Source organism: Anas platyrhynchos, chromosome 18 (assembly GCF_047663525.1).
Source record: "Anas platyrhynchos isolate ZD024472 breed Pekin duck chromosome 18, IASCAAS_PekinDuck_T2T, whole genome shotgun sequence".
In the NCBI taxonomy this organism is placed as follows: Eukaryota; Metazoa; Chordata; class Aves; order Anseriformes; family Anatidae; genus Anas; species Anas platyrhynchos.
The window spans coordinates 13,580,544-13,597,281 of record NC_092604.1 but is presented as its reverse complement, the minus strand read 5'-3'; the positions used below and the strand labels follow the sequence as shown (position 1 = coordinate 13,597,281).

The 16,738-nt window shown below is 47.9% G+C and overlaps 2 protein-coding genes and 1 long non-coding RNA gene across 7 annotated transcripts in view; 2 read left to right on the top strand and 1 right to left on the bottom strand.

Annotated features, from left to right (window-relative positions):
* Positions 1 to 1,055, bottom strand: part of PBX3 (PBX homeobox 3) — a 111,927-nt gene extending 110,872 nt beyond the window's left edge. For 2 of the 4 annotated variants that reach the window (XM_072025371.1, XM_072025374.1), the window contains exon 1: positions 913 to 1,052. The gene's annotated coding sequence lies outside the window, so the exon portion shown is untranslated. Of the gene's footprint in view, positions 1 to 912 lie in introns of all 4 variants that reach the window. The other 2 variants (XM_072025372.1, XM_072025373.1) reach the window with 2 other exon arrangements.
* Positions 1,056 to 1,203: 148 nt separating this feature from the next.
* On the top strand, positions 1,204 to 2,291 carry LOC139999039 (uncharacterized). The gene is made up of 2 exons (XR_011804026.1): positions 1,204 to 1,342; positions 1,424 to 2,291. It is a non-coding gene; the product is annotated as an uncharacterized lncRNA (long non-coding RNA).
* Positions 2,292 to 2,795: 504 nt separating this feature from the next.
* MAPKAP1 (MAPK associated protein 1) overlaps positions 2,796 to 16,738 on the top strand; it is a 101,397-nt gene continuing 87,454 nt past the window's right edge. Inside the window, exons 1-2 of one of the 2 annotated variants that reach the window (XM_027470854.3) lie at positions 2,796 to 2,934; positions 12,279 to 12,602. In XM_027470854.3, coding sequence (XP_027326655.1) covers positions 12,344 to 12,602 — 259 coding nt within the window. In that variant the 5' untranslated portion in view covers positions 2,796 to 2,934; positions 12,279 to 12,343. The remainder of the gene's footprint in view (positions 2,935 to 12,278; positions 12,603 to 16,738) is intronic. The other variant, XM_027470853.3, reaches the window with a different exon arrangement.

The following is a 16,738-nucleotide window of genomic DNA, read 5'->3' as shown; positions in this document are numbered from 1 at the left end:
AAAAAAAAAAAAAAAAAAAAGCCAGGAAAACACAATCACAGAGGGAAAAAAAAAAAAAAAATTAATTGCCCTCCCCCCAAAAATAACAAATGGTCCCAAGTCTGTGCAACGGGGGCAAACAGCAGCGATCAAAAGTTTGGACTCGCGCGAAGAAAAGAGCGGAAATAAAGGGGAAAGAACTGTAAAAAAATTAATTACACACTCTCTGCAAAGCAATGTGCAAAAATACCGGCCGGCCGGGATTTATGGGGCCGGCGGCGCGGTGCCGGTGTGTGTTTTATGGTGTTTGATGGCCGCTCCGTGAGGGATTGACAGGCTGCCAACGCCACTCACTCACCCCGCAGACGTGTCACCCTGTGAGCAGCGCCGCGGCCGCCGGCAGGGACGTGGGCCCGCCGCGCCCCGCCCCCGCCCCGCCCCCGCCCGCCGCCAGCCGCCCGCCCCGCCCCGCCCCGCCCCGCCCCGCCCCGCCGGGCGTGGCCGCCGCCGCCGTGCCCGGCTCCGGCTCCGGCTGCGGCTCCGCGGGGTCGCGGCTCCCGCCGGGCCGGGCCGCGGCGGCGCTCCCCGGGGGGCGGGGCGGGCCGGGAGCGGCGGGCGCGGCGGCCAATCGGAGCGCGCGGGGGCGGGAGCTGGCGGCGGGGGCGGCCACTCAGAGTGCGCGGGGCGGGGCCCGAGCAGCCCGCCCCCGAGAGGCCCCGCCCCCCCGGCCGGGAAACTTGCGATTGGGCCGTTCGAACGGTCACGTGAGCGGCCCCAGCGCCGCTCCGGCCCCGCCCCCGTTGCCATGGCAACGCGCGGCACAGGCCTCGCCGCACGCCGGGCAGGGCCGGGCCTGGGGGGGCCGCCTGAGGGCCCGGCTCCCGCCGCCCTCCCGCAGCCCGCCCGAAGCTGTCCCCCGCCGCTGTCACCCACCTGCCCCGCGCGGCTCCCCTCAGGCGTCCCGCGGCGCCAGCCCAGCTCCGGGGGCCGGAAAGGGCCGGGTCCTGCGGCCGGGAGCCCCGGCGCTGTGCGGTGCTCGGGGTGCGGCTGGGAGGAGCCCGGCCAAACTAAAGCCGCGTCCGCGTCTCTGCGACACCCCCGGGCGTGCGGCTCAGCGGGGCTCTCAGTCACGGCCGGCATCACCGTCACCACACCTGCACCCAGGGCCGTAACCGGGATGGCACCCTTGGGGCTGCGGCTCGGCCACGTCCCACGCTCAGCCGTTGTTCTGGGGAGCATCGCCAGGCTTCTACCGTTCCTCCAAGCAATCAGCACGCTTACTCAAATTCTAATTATCTTCTATCTTAATTACTGTGGCATTTTCTGGCCTAAACAAATGTGTTCTTAGTGTCATCCAGCTTTGGTAAGAGCGCTACTCCAAAGATCTTTTTTTATGATTATTATTTTGAATATTTCACAAACCCGTTTGCATTTGTCCACTGAGGGCGAAGTCTCCCAGAACAGCTGAGCGATTCCAGTGGCCAGCTGGCACTGAAATGAACGGGACGCCGCTGCCTTGCTCCCCCTGTGCCAGCTCCGGTGCTGAGCTCACCCCGTGGTGCTCCAGTTCGCTTCACTAAATCATCAGAAAGCTCATCTTCAGGGTTGTTTTTTCTACTAGTTTATCAGGCTGAGTCAGGTAATTACAGCATGAGATGACGGCTGGAGAATGACTCTGTGCTCTGCTTTGCTCTTGGTTATGTCCTTACACTACCCATTGTCATTTGTTAGAGCAGCTTCAGTTCCTTGCCTTCAGTTGGCCACCGATGCCAGGCTCCATCACCTGCCCTTCGCAGGATCACACAGACGTCTTCACACCAGAGCCTTTGGTGGCACTCTAATTCTTTTCACAGCCGTCTGGTAACATCCCTTTTAAAGCTTGCTTTTTGTCGAAGCGTACAGCTGTTTAGAGACTGCTAGGTCATGGTTTGCTGAGACACTAACCAATATTGTCTTGTTATTGCCACAGGAGATGGTGGAGGCAGGCTGCGTTGGCAAGTTTAAAAAGCGACTGCAGAAATGCCTGGCCAGCGGGCCATGAACAGGTACAAAAGGAAAACGCATACTAAAAGGACCCGTGAACATCTCCAGTCCTGGACAGTCTGCGAGTCTGGAGCACACGGACCGCCGAGAGTGGCCAAGCTCATCTGCCCGCTCCAAAATAGCCTCTGCTGTAGTCTGCTGGAGAGAAAATACGAGTCAGAGGGAACGCTGGGCTAACCCAGTCCAACATTTCTCATGTTTTCAAACAATACCAGAACTGTTAAGTTTATTTAACCAGAACTGTTAAATACAGGGGATTGCAGAAGTTCTGTTTGTCTAAATGCAGCACCTTTATGCTCGCGCTGTGTGGAAGGTTCACAAATCACAACACAGAAACACAGCGCAGTGTTGACAGGTCAAACAAGGTCTGGGAGTAACTGGTACAGCCTCGTCGGGAAAGCGTTACCTTTACTCGCAGTGAGTGCGGCTGAGCATGGGAACTACCGGGGCTTTCCTCAGTGAGGATCTGGCGGAGCTATGGCCGGGGCGGTGTCTGCTTTGGGAACGCTCCCGCTCAGCGCCCTGAGCGCTCGGGACGGTGTCACCCGGCCCGGCGGGGCCTCGGGGGCGGGCCCGGCCCCTGCAGCCGCCAAACGCACGGCGCGGGCCGGGCCGGGCCTTGGCCACAGCCGGGGCCGGGGCCGAGGGCTGGGGGCGGCCCCGTCCCAGAGCCTCGCCGCGCCCGGGGGCGCCGCCACCGGCCCCCGCCACACGCACGCGCCCGGCGGAGCCGCCGCCGCCATCGTCACATCCGGGGGCGGCGCTTCCGGGTCGCGGCGCGGCCCAGCTCTCCGCTGCCGCCGCGTCCCCGGCCCGGCCCCGGCCCCGGCCCCGGCCCCGCCGCGGGGAGCAGGCGGCGGCCAAGGCCCGGCGCGGCCCCGCGGAGCGGCGCAGCCCGGCCCGGCCCGGCCCGTAAGTGCGGAGCAGAGCGGGGGGCGCGGTGCGTGCCCGGCGCCGCCCGGCCTCGGTGGCCTCCAGCCCGCGGCGGGTCCCCGGGGGCGCGGCGGGTCCCCGGGGGCGCGGCGGGCGGGGACCGGCCCTGCCCTGCCCTGCCCGGCCCGGCCCTGTCGGTGCGCGCAGTCCCGGGGCGTTGCTGCGGGCGCGGTCCGAGCGCTGCTGGGGGCCCGGGGGGCGCCGCCGCCCGCGCTGGGGGCAGGCCGGGGGCAGGCCGGGGGCTCCGGGTCGGGCAGCGGCGGAGCCCGGCCGGGGCCCTCCGAGGGCATCGCTTTGGGTTCGGCTCTGCCGGGCTGCCAGGCTCGGAGCAGAGCTGCTGGCAGACGCGTTGGGTTGGGTTACGAAGCTGAGATCGCTGCCCCGGCACGGACCTGTACCCAAATAACCCCGGTGGGGCGCTGGGAGCAGCGGAGGTGCTGCATCTGACTGAGCCCCCCAGCTGCAACGAGTGACAGCCTGACAGCTGGTGCGCTGTGCTGCTTCTCCTCTTGCTCAGCAGAGGCCTCAGAAGTTTAAGCAGCTTGGCAGCATGACCCGCGCTGTGCCTCCTGCAGCGCAGCTTTCCCAGCCTTACAGAGTTCTGTGAGAAACAGACCGGCGTGTGCACCTGCCAAAGGCTGCTTACGCTCACGAGCAGGACAAGGAGTAAGTAGGGTGCAGGCTGTGTGCCCCGGGGCAGGACCAGCTGCTCCCCGCGGGCTGCTCCGGGCTGCCTTTGCCCAGGGGACTGAGTGTCACCTGTGGGAAGGTGGCCCCAGGACCAAGTGTCATCTCTGGGAAGGTGGTGGCAGGGCTGAGGCTGCCTTCAGGCCCTGCCTGCAGGCCCCGGGAAGGGGCAGGCCCGCACTGCCGTGGTGTAGGGCTGCAGAAGCAGGTGGTAATGGTGCTGGTCCTCGTAGCACAGAGTGCTGCCACAGTGCCATCAGCACTGCAAACCCTTATCGTTTGGTGTCGTGGTAATTGTGGTTGTGGCACTGCGTTGTGCTTGAGATACACCTTGCAGTGAGTTCGTTGCCTTATGTTTTGCTAGCAGCAGTTCTGCATTTGTCAGAAGTGGCCAAATGAGGACTTTGTTAGGCAGCACTTCTGACAGATCCCAGTATGCGTTCTGACATGCACTGTGTGTGCTGAGCAGCTTTATTAAACCAGGAGACCTAGCGGTTTGTTGTCTACAAGTTTCTTGTACGAGACAACACAAACGTAATCTCTGCCTCGTTTCCTTTTTGCTTGAGATGTGCTCTCTAGCTTACTCTGAAAGCAAGACAAAGGTTCTTAAACATGTTACTCTTTGTCTGCCGGTGAAGAAGAAAGACCAAAGTTTTGTCCAGACAAAAGTTAAAGGCCAGAGAAAAGGGAGATGCTCATCGATTGCTGAACCAGTGCGTACCTGTCCAGTTACATTTGACACGGAGTACCAGAGGCTTGATGTCGTGGAAGTTTTTTAAGCAGATGTTTTGCTCATGAATGCTTCTGCAAGTCCGAAGAGGTTGCAGTCTGTTACATTATGAAAACATAAGGTTACGGTTGTGCTCGTTCAAAGCTATGCTTTTACGCCATAAAAATATGTTTGTGCAGAGAGAAGTAGAGTGGCAACAAAGTGCAACAAGGCTGTTTCACATTCAGCTTCTTTTGATTTGTACTTCCATTAAACAAACAAACACTATAGAATGTATGAAAGAAGAAAATAAACACTCACTTGTCATTCAAGTTTCACCTCAGGTGTAAACAACTGTAGACAAGAATTAGAGTAGTATTGCTGAACTGAACTGGGAGCTTGGAGGAAAGGTGCAAGGAATTGCTGGTTTTATTGTTAAATCTACATATAGGGAAGAGGAGTTCTTAAAAGTTGTTAGAATTAAATTCTAGTAGACTACTCTTCTCTCTCTCTTTCACTCCCTGTTTGCCATCACGTGTGTGCCTTGCAGAAAGTTGTGTTTGTGGCTAGATTTACTGTCTGCATTTCAAATCTACCTTTATGGGTGTACTCTTAGGGTTGGTGTATACAGAATGAGCGTTTTGTATAAAATACTTCTAGGGTAATGTCTTGGTAATATAGGGTCACGTTTTCTGGGACTGAATGTGATTGTTTTGTTGAAAACTGATGTCTGGAGTACTGTTACAGAAAGGGTTATGTTATGTTTGAAAACCATCAAAATATTCCAGTTCAGACTAAACTACAAAAATAAGTTATCCAGCAAAGCTGAATATAGAGTTGGTGGCATCTGAGATATATATGTGTGTATATATGTATATCATTTTTGATAGTCCTGTTTTAAGATGGGAACTCTTAAGTGCAATTCTGAGTTGTCATTCTGTGAATGACCCAGAGCTCTGTAATCCCGTGTCGGATGCTCGGAGGGGACACACTCCCTTCAGCTAAAATCTGACGGTGCGGTTGCACAGCAGCAGCACAGTTCTGGGAGTGGGCTGGTGAGCTGGCTCAGACAAGTGCAGGTGGGTCTCACGTGGCCGGGAAGCTGATGGGCTCCAGCCGGGTGAACCTGGCTGCACATCAGCATCGGGGAGCAGCAGGCGTGTTTGTGGCTCCGAAGCTCTTCTGCAGATCCTGTGGGGTTATGGTAGGTGCAGCAGGACTCGGCCTTTGCCCTGAGTCGACCCAGAGCACGAGTGGTAAGGCTGCAGCCCTCCCTGTGCTTGAAACACTGTTGAGACAAGCTGGGCTTCAGCACCTGCAGGCAGGCTTTGTACAAAGCAGCTGTGCGAGGTGGACACGGGTGGCTCCTGGACAGCTCCTCACACACTGCTTGTGGTGGAGACCCAGGTAGTGAGCCGTGCTCAGGAACATCCAGGCAGAGCTGCGGCCCTTCACAGCGGTCTGAAGGGCTTGGAGGCGGCCTTAGAAAGCCTCCTTCAGACTCTCGATATTTTACAGGCCACAAAAGGGTAGAATGTTGAAGCTTTCTATTTTGGTCATTTCTTGTTGAAGACTGAAGTTTGTACAGGGTATGTGTTCAATAGTATCAGGGAAAGTCTTTGAAAGATCAATGTTTTTTTTAGGCTCCTGAATGCTATAACGTGAAGAGCCAGAACGGAAACTGCAGCGGAGTATTTGAGAAGCTTGAGCCCGTGCCTGCAGCCTTCTGTTTGCAAGTCGATGTCATATACGTGCATCCTAGGAAAATTGAAGCTTAACACATCGGCTTTTAGTGTTTTAGGCAAGTGAGTGATCAGCTGCAGTTTCGTGTAGAAGTGTCGTGTCACTGCTGAAAGCCTTCCCTGCAGCTGTCTGTGCCCACAGACGTGCACCCGGCCTCCCTGCCGCACGGGCAGTGGCTGCTGCCCCCCGTTTGTGGACAGGGTGCTCATCAGGAATAAGAACAGAAGGAAATTGCAATCTGTTGTTTAAAAGCTATCCTGGTCTGGTTTGTTATTTTAAAATCAACAGTCTTAAAAACAAATGCAAATAATTGTGGTTTTTCTGGATAACAAATTCTCCCAAACACAGGCTGGGGAAATGGGCCGCGGTGGTTCCAGCGCGTGGGGTCATTACAGCCTGGCACTGCGGGTGTAGTGTGTGACAGGGAATGCCTGCTAGCCAGGATGGAAAAATAAGCATAATCATAGCCATTAAAAATTAAGCAAAGTGTTTGCACATATTTAGATTAGGGAAAAAAAAAAAAAAAAACACAGGCAAGATGCCGCTTCTCTAAACTGTTTCTATCCAAAGCATTCAGTACAATATCAGAATGAAAAATGACAACACTTTGTCATCTGTTCAAATTGATATTGCACTCTTTGCAGTGACAGCTGAAAAGGCCCACAGGTGCCATATAAAGAGGTGACCATGTTGTCATATTTCATTTAGGCATCCCTCTGCAAAGCCATAATTACCTAATTAGGTTGTTAATTAGGAGATTAGCATTTCACTATATTGATAGAATGCTCTTTGCAGGCATGAGTCTAGATACAGATTTGTCTGCCCTAATTTATAATCTCTGCATTTTTTTATACTTATTTATTTGCGTAAAATCTTGATGCAAGATAGCGTAGGTTAGCTGAGAACCAACTTGTTTGCAACTAAATGAAGATTTGACAAGATCAGGAAACAACCAGAGAAGAGTGCGTTGTTTCCATGTAGACTCCGATATTCTCTCCCTCCTTCCCTAAAGCTCAGTAACTAAAATATTGAATTTGGTGTACCTTGTGTCCTGCCTAGCGTGACAGCAAAAATAAAGCCAAGTTCCGAGCGGTTTGTGCAGGCAGAAATACGTATCCGATGCCAGACTGATATACAGGATTGTAAACTAACAAAGAATTTGCTGAAAGTTGTGTGTAAGGTATTGTTTCTCATCGTAACTTTCAAATTCCAGCTTCACTTGTGAAAGAGCACCTTTTAAATGATTATTTCCTTTTTAATGATAGGCCTGAGCATAAATGACAGCTTCTCTAAATAAGTATTCATTCTTAAAGGCACTTGAGCTTTTGTTGAAACGTAAACTTGAATTTTCATATATTGCTTTTCACTTCCCTTTATCCTGCGTGCACAGGGCTCCGTCTGGCATTCAAGGGTTTTGATTATTTGTACTGCTGCGAATGTAGATAACCAGAACCATTTCTTCAGCAATTGCAGACAGAAGTTAACTGTGAAATTATTTCATATAACCTGAATCATAAATTTTGAAGTATATTCACACCGTCCTATTCCAGCTTGTAGGATGTGGGGGAAGAAATCAATTTTTATTCTAATTTTTTCATTAGTTTTTAAGATCGCTTTAAAGACCTGCAGTGAGGAGTTTAAGTTCAGTGAACGTGGAAGCCCTTGAGCGCTGACATGCAGTGTTATATAATTCTTCCAACCTGCTGTGCTCTGAGTTCAGCAGTGATGGTTTGGGATCCAGGTTGCACCCTCCAGAAGTTGCACCTTGGAATGTTGATGGTTACAGTGAACAGAATGTGATTGCTTGGTGCTTCCTCAGGGAGGGCCATCAACCTAAACACATTTTCCTCTTGGGGAAGGAAAAAAAAAAAAGGGAAAAAAAGAAAATGAGCTACAGGTCTGTAGAATAAGAAATTTCAGTTCTTATTTTTTTAATTTAGAGGGGAAATAACCTTCCAGGAATTGGCTGGAGAATCTTGTGGAGAATTTACAGCTGCTTTTAGCCACTTGAACCAAAAGAGCCTTAAAATTATCACATCAAAATTGGTGGAATTTCAAAGTTGTAGCTCTTTCTGAAGCAGGACATTTTTAATTGCTTTCAGCTTTCTCCAATTTTTGTCACTTATTCTAGCTTACGTAGAGGTCTAGGAGCAAATTTCATGTGTCAGACATGATAGATTTTGAATTACGAAGAGCGAAAATATGTAACTTGTCTGCGAGTATTTCTTGTACTTCGGTCAGTTGTGGCATGTGTCGCGGAAGGGTGACGTTGGCTTGCAACTTCGGGGACAACAGTCGTGAAGTGGCAGCCGTGCCGGAGGAACCTGGGGGGTGTAGGGCCGAGCTGTGAATGTGCCCCTGTGCTCAGAGCTCGGTCAGGGGTCGGTTCCTGCCTGTGAGGAGTCGGGTGTGCGTGCCTGGGTGTGCCGCCGTGCCCTCCGTTTGGGACCTGCGTGTCACCTGCTGGGAGCAGGGCAGACCTGTAGGACGTTGTGCCTTACTTCCACGCTGTATTATAAAAATGTTGGTGTGCATAACAGCCGTGCTCCTCTTGCTGTGGGAGACTGTAGGTGCCGTAAATGTAGCAGCGGGGTACAGCACGGGGAGTGCTTGCCGTAAGATGAGCAGGCTGTGATCCAGCTGCCCGACTGCCTACAAAGGCCCCGTGACACCCGGCGAGTCCTTCAGCCTCTTGCTGGTGCAGTTTTACATCGCGGAGGATGTTACCTGACTGCGCAAGGCTGACAGGAGGCTGTGCTCCTGGTGGGCTCCGAGGCGCTCCAGTAGTACCGCGAGGAGACCAAAGAGGGGGTGAGCGAGAGCCTTGGGATCCAGCGTGCCGGTTAGATAATGTGCAGACTAAGACAGATGAATAATAAAGATCGAGAACAAAGTGAGGGGCCGATTTGGGTCTGTCCACCCGTGTGATGAATCACGGAAGGTGTTTGCTGATAAGTCGTATATCATCACAGCACTGAACTGTATATCATGTCATACAGACGTACTGGTGAGGCTGCCGAGGTTTCACAGGGCTCCTCTCACTTCTGGTCTTCGCACAGTGCGCGTGGCAGCTGTGCAAAGTATTCTATTTAGCGGTAGTATAATATTTATACACTGCAAGTATTAAAAGAACATTTACTTTTTGTTTATGATTGAGGAATGTGTAAGTTGGTGGTGCTCAGGAAGCCCCTGACTTGTGTAAGCTCCTGCGGGTGTGATAACGGCATGTGGGTATGAGGAACGCAGAAATGGCTGCGTGCTGGCAGAGCTGAGTAGCTCCAAAAATTGATCTCATATCTGTGATTTTGCTGGAATTGATGCCATAGAGGCATAAAGGTGTTCATCTAAAGGTTTGCAAAGCTGAGCTTTGGTTCTTTGAAACCTTTTACTGTCATCATTCCTCTGACCGGATCTGTGCTATCTAATTCTGTTTTTATCAAAAGGAGGAACCACTTAGAATTGTGTAGATAGCAAATACGAAGGTATGGTGTAAAAATCTAAATTGAATTTTGAGGTCTGACTTCTTTTTTTTGAGGGGTGTGAAATATTCATCGAATTTTCAGTTATTGTCACTTTATTGAGATGTATTCTTTTGGAAATTCTGAAGAGGAGGGAGAAAAATGTGTTTGTATTAAACTTTAGACTTTTAAACAGAATTTCTGACTGCTTTTCACTGTCCATGTTTATGGGAAAAGTGATTGCGTGTGTAAAATTGTAAAGAAGCTCGGGTAATTGAGCACACGGACTGCTAATGGCACGAAGTCGGGGTGCAGAGTATAAAGGTAAAAATCTCGCATCTGCTGTTACATGTTGTTAACTCCCTTAGCAGACATTAAATCATTTCAAGTACAATAATAGTGTGGGAGGTAAATTAACTAACCATTAACAATCTTATAAATACACAATTAACATGCCAACATTTATATGACACATTGATGGGGCAGCAGTAATTTTTGATTGGGAGTTTGCAGACCTTTTAGAAGCCGAAGGCAGTTGCTTATTTGAACAAGTTCTTACAGCGTGCAGGTAAGCATGGCCTTTTCCTGAGAGCGGTGTGTAAGCAGCGTCGTGCTGACAGCGTTCTGGACGTCCGTGCTCGGTCGTGTTGGTCCCCTGGGTGCCGCACGGCGCTGGTCGCACCCTCACGGCTCACGGGCCCCCGGCACGTGCGCTGCGGCGAGGATGTTTGCCTCGTGGCCCCTTGCTTTGAGGGCAAGGAGGGGCCCGCAGGGAGGGCAGGCCTACTTTCCCGAACAGAAATAGTCAGAAAATAAAAAATAGGACATGGGCTCGGCGCGGCCCCTGGAGAGCTGCGGCAGGCGGTGAGCGCGGCCGGCTCAGCACCGGGTCAGGTGGGCTCAGACAGCCCTGGGGGTGCAGGCACAGGGCCCCGAGCTGGAGGCATAGCTCACCGAGAGGGGTGGGGGCAGCCTGTTCATTACGAGCTGCACGCCAGCTTGATTTCTCTACCATTCTCTTATTGAGTTCCTGCTTGCTGCTGGGTCTGTTGCTTAATAAAATGCTTCTGAGTTCTTCCATTTTTTTGTTTTTAAATGGAAAAGACGCGGTCTCTCAGAAAAGAAACAGCAGCACTTGTGGCCAAAGGAGGACGCAGACCCGAGATGGTGGCGGATCAAACTCTCTGCTTGCTGAATGCTCTGTTTGCTGGGGGGAGGACACTAGCAGAGGTGGTGAATTTGCTGCTTGCAATGTATCTTCAAAATGTAGCTTTAGCTCTGATTAAATGGGTACACAAATAAAGTAGTACCGTTATTTTCAGCTAAATGCAGAAGCCGCGTAGCGAGGCTCCTACTATGAATATGTACCTCTTGCCTTGGAAGCCTAGGGGAAAATTATGAATGCATTTGGTCCTGGAACAAGCCTGGCTCATGCTTTCTTTCACTTTGTTCTGTTAAAATCCACCAAGGAAAGGCCAGCCGCCTTTACCAGATTTCCATGGGATACTACTTGGGGATTTAAATTTTATTTCCCTTTTGCTGACAGACGTTTTTCAAACAGTAACGATAGGGTTTTCTGTTTTTTATGTTTAAAATACTAAATTGTTACATTTAGTTCTATAGCTGGCATAAATTTTGTTCAGAGATACACAAATGATTAGAAAAGCAGTGGTGATTCGGAACTTCTGGGGCTCGCTTCTGGGCCTGCTTCTCCCCAAGAGCTGAGTCCAAACCCCAGCAGCCCCCCCGAGCCCTGCTGCTGGCGGGGGACCCCGGCTCTCCTGCGGCCTGTGCCCCGCGGTGCTGCTGCTTGTGCAGCTCTTCACAAATGAGCCTGGCAGCGAGCACCGCCTTTGCTTTTCGGGTTGGTTGCCAGCAGGACACTGCTGTGCCCTGGCCCACCTCAGCCACACAAGGGCTCGTGGCGGCCCGTGCAGGTGGTGGGAACGGGAGGCCCGGGCAGCTGCTCCGTCCGAGGCAGCCCGGACTTGAGTTAGATAAAATAACTGTAAATCCTCAGCTACAGTAAAATGGGGCAACTGTTTGAGTGGGGGTTGTTTGTTTTACCTGCTTTGTTTTGTAAGGTAACTGGTGCTGTTGAAGTGTTCAGGAGTTCAGGCGGGCGGTGTGTGCTCACAGAGCTCTGTATTGCAGCGCTTGTCCTGCACGAAGCACCGTGCAGCAGCGGGCGTGCAATGTTCAGCCCTGAGATACGAATCTCTTCATGTTTAAAGTCTGTCCTGGAAATCTAAATTCTGAAGGGGCTGGAATCGGGTAATTAAGCAGTTGCAGAGGCAGAAGGAAAACAAATGCTCTTAAAACGGGTGAAAGGAAATTCAAAATCCTGTTTTTGTAAATTTATTATTGTTAATGGGCAATTGTTTATTTTGTGTACATTCTTCCCATCCTTCTGTGTGTAGTACTTAGAATATTTCACCTTATAGCAGCCGTCCCTTGGAAAGCAAGGAGAGCTGTCTGGAGCTGTTTTGTTTGGTGCTCTTGGGATTCAGGTTGCAAGCTGTCCTCCAAAAGCACCGTTCTTTAAATGGATCTCAGCAAGCAGCGTAACTTAAACTGGAGCAGAATTAAAATAGTTCACTGTACAAAATTGAGTAAGATTTTATGCATCCAGAATATGATCCATCTTGATTCAGTGTTTGGTTGTGATTTTTTGTTTTGTTTATTTGTTCGGGTTTCCCTAAGTGCTGTGTTCGTTGCATTTCTAGGTACAGTGTCCATGGAACAAGATGGAGAGAAGATAGTACAGTGAAGTGGTGGTCCTGCGTACAGAATGGCTTTCCTGGACAACCCAACAATTATACTTGCTCATATTCGGCAGTCACACGTGACCAGTGATGACACAGGGATGTGTGAAATGGTCCTGATAGATCATGATGTCGACCTGGAGAAGTTTAATCCCTCGTCAACCTATGGGGACAGTGGTTCAGAAACACAGGGAAGCAACGGTGAGACTCAGGGCTATGTATATTCCCAATCAGTCGATATTACCTCAAGCTGGGACTTTGGAATTAGAAGACGATCAAACACAGGTAAGTGATATTTGCTGCAGAAACAATGTTAGCCTTTTAAATTCAGTTTCTGTTGGTATGGTATGCATGGGCAAATCAGAGCATGACTAGTTAGAGACCTGCTAAAGTTTTCCTTTTGTAAGGTAGAGACCCTTTTTGTAAAAGGACATGTTATGATTCAGATACTTTAGTGTGCTGTCAACTGAATTTTAATTGCTATTTTACTTAATCATGTACAGAGGAACATTGAGGTAGTCAGCTTTATATATAAAAAAAAAAAAATTAACTTGTAAAGACATCAAGTCTAAATCCAAAGTACATGAACAGTCTTTGATATTTCTATTGTTAATGTCTGGAGGGGTGTTAACTCTTGAACAGGATCGTTCTTTTCTGAGAAAAATCTACCTAGTGAAGCATCAAATCTATTTGTTATAGAAGAGAGGAATGAAGTTTGTGAGGCAATGAAGTGAATGATTTGTCTGTATTTTGTCTTTTCAAGTCTTATATCTGAGAAAATCTTTGAGCTAGGATTTAAGTTACCAATTAGTAAGTTTAAGGAGGATGTGCACCTTTCCAAAATATGGTCCGTTTGTCTCGATGTGAAGAAAACCGTCCCATTTGTTGTTAGGAATATTTAGATTTCTACTTATACCCAAGTAATGCGAAGTGCAAAAATTCTGCAATATTGAATATGTATGAAATGGTTGCTATTGGGTGGTTAATACTGATCTCTTTATTTCTGTCACAGTACATCCTATTTTTCCAAATTATTTCTGAAGGTATTATAACACCACCTAGAGCTCAGAAAAAACATCTGTGCTCTGCCTAACAAGTGAAATGTATGGTATGAGATACTTAGTAATACCTTTTACAAATAAGAATTTGTCAAAGCTTGCAGAGAAGACAGAGCACTGATCCTTTGTTCTCATGAGTTCCATTCAGAAATAAGCTGAAGATGTAGCTGCAACTGACTCAAAGGCATGTTGAGAAGTTTAATGTGCCAGATTGTCCAGCATTGTCCATGAAGATTTGTTTAGCTCAGTTGATGTTACAGTTTATAAGGAAGGAGAAGCAAAGATTAAAAATTTTCAGAATTGCTCCAAAGATTTTTTTGATTTCACCAAGTAGACTGATGAAATAATCTCCATTTAAATTATGTTTTGAAACTGTTTCAGTTTCCAGTTAGTGTCATATTCTGAAATAAGGTTAAAAAAAACTCAGCCCAATGGGGAGCCATTTTTTTGCCTTCTTTCATGTGGAATGTCTTTTACGTTCTATCATGTGTGCTGATACAACCAGGAACCTAATTCAATTATCAAGGCGATCAGCTGATGATTTAAAATGGGGAAAAAAGCCTACAAAAATGCAGGCTGATCACTACTGAACCCTTTTCAAAAATAAAGGAAGAAGAATAAAGTAAATAGAAAGCTAACTGTTTTTAATATAAATGCTTTTTGCAGTAATCAAGTACTTAGAAGTTCTTGATGGAAGAAAATGTGTGTATATTAAGACACACATATAGTCATATGTAAAGGACATATTATATGCTTCTTGCCATAAGCAAGATGTTTTCTGTCTGAAATTAGGAATTAATTTGATGTGTGCTGTCACTATTTGAAAATGTTTTTAAATTATGCTTCATAACGTTCATTTCTAGGTTTGGTGAAGTTTGTTTCAAAAAAGAAAGATCTTATCTAAAAGTGTGTTTTTTTTTGTCTGGATACAAGTAAAAGACATTGAGTAACTGTGAGTTTTCCCTAATAAACTATTTTTCAGCTCCATTTCAAAACATCTTTTATTTATGAAGAATAATAGCAAAGTGTCCTTTAATAATGCTACTACTATTGAAAAATGGCTGCTGTTGTGTTAGGATTAACTGAGTTTTAGTGGTGTGGAAAAAAAAAAACAAAAAGCAGTTGGAATAGTTCAGAACAAAAATTGATCTGCTGTTAAGTATGTTAAAGGGAAATCATTTAAATTAACCTTATCTCTTATTCCGTAACCAAAATAGTATCAAACACAAATGTTACGCTCATTCTGTAGCTGTGTAGTTTTCAGAATATTTACTGTGTCTCATACATAAAACCAGGGGTCTGTATGTCTCAAGCATGAAAACACATTACCTGTGAAATCTCCAATTTTTGCTCCTAAAATATGTAAACATAAGGACATTTTTTTAATGGAATCTGTAGCTACCTGAGTAGATTTAGGAAGAGCAGGAATGTTTGTTCTTTGAAAAGCAGTTAAAAAAAAGTTTTTACATGTGGAAAGAAATGAAGATAGTGTAATTTTGCATATCAACAGGTAGTAGTGGTAGGTTTTTTTTAACATGTTAGGTCTTTATTCTCCTGGTTTTTATACAGTCCTAAATATAATTATTTTGTCTTTTACTGTTGTTTTTGGATGGAGTATAACTTCTTATTATCTTTTGCAAAGCTATTGTAAAGTACGTTGCCTTTTATTATTAAGCACCTTACGAGCGTTGTATCTGTTTGATAAATTATAGAAATAACAGGTTACTGCAGAAGAGTCAGCACATCTGAGAGGCTATGGAAGCATTGGTTATTAAGTAGATCTTGTGCAGATGTGCTGATTTGGAAATTAATTTTATATGCATCCCAGTATCAAAGTTATGCCCTAAGACTTGAATGGGTTGCACAATGGGTGAGACACGTTCTGGTATTGCACGCCGTGTGCTGGCACAGTGCAGCTGTTGTCTACCATTGCATTTTTCCTCCTTCTCTGCAGGAGTCGGATGGGTCATGGGGTGCTCTGGCTCTTGGCTCCATCCCCTCACTGCCTTGACACTGCCATACTAAGGAAAAAAAAAATGTAAAGCCGAGACAGGTGTGTGCAAGGTGTTACAAGTAGGGGAAAGAAACATCGTTCCCCATCCATGTGACTGGAAACAAAGGCTCATCTAGCTGACACCACGCTATGTCGGAGGCACGTTTCACACAAAGCTTTCAGGCTGACGTGCTTGTGAGAACGAACCCCGAATAATTCAAACTCCTAACGTGGGTACTGCTCATCCCATCTCATCTGGAGTTGCTCTAAAACAATCCCCCAGTGAGTGTGAGTGGTAACTTGCCGTCGACTGTAGATGGAAGAAGGGGACAGGCTTAGCGAAGAGTGGCCGCGCTTCGCTCCCTTTGTCCTGCCCAGGGCCGGAGGCGCTCAGCACCCGCTGGGCTCTGCCCCCTGCCCAAGGCCTGCTCTGGAAGGGGAGCTGCTGATGGCGGCCTCCAAATAGGATGAAAACACGCCTCGATCTCATTTTTGTTCTGGTGTTTTACTTTGTCTGTTAGATTCCTGTTTAAAATGTATGCTTCACGAAGGCCTGCCCGTTTAGGAAGAAAGGGTTTGGGGAGGTGATTTTGAACTTCAGTCAGGACAGTAATTAGAGGGAGGGAAGGAAAAGGCATTTCTTTCAGAATAGAATATCTGTACTGCAGTAGTGGTTTACCCAATATTTCCACTCAAAAGCAGGGATGCTACGTTCCTTATTTAAGGAACAGTAAGATGCACAGAGGAATTTAGGCACCGACCTCGTGTCCGTGGGAAATAGGTGAAGTCCCCATTTGTGTGTGTACCTTTAGCTGCTCATTGCAGCTGTTAAGCTTCAGAGTATGTGAAGAATTTTAATATTTTTTAATCAGTTACCACATTGATACTTTTTTTTTTTTTTTTTTTTGGGGGGGGGTGGAAATGGCAGATTTATTTCTGTCCATGGGTCATTTCAAGGGCTAAATGAAAAACAAGAATAGTAGAAAGAACAGAAAATATTTATTAATCCTGTCTTAATTGGTGAAGTGGCTCAGGAAACTCAAATTGTATCTAAAAATTGTCAGAGTAATTTAGTATTTTAGAATCTCTTCTAAAAACCCATTTTAGTTAATGAATTATCTCAATACATCAAAATTGCTAATATATCCAGTAAATTGTTTCCTTCAGTGATCAACATCATTAGTCCTCCTTTCCGGTCTAATCTTCTTCCTTATTCTGAGCGTACCTTTATAACATCGGTTAATTCCTGGGGTCATTGTTTGGGTAGCTGCTCCCAGGTTTAGTTAACAGGGGGATCTCTCTCGGGTGACAGTCAACAAAAAGATGATCGAAGGTATTGTCTGGTACCCTGGCCTCTAAGTTCTTTGGTA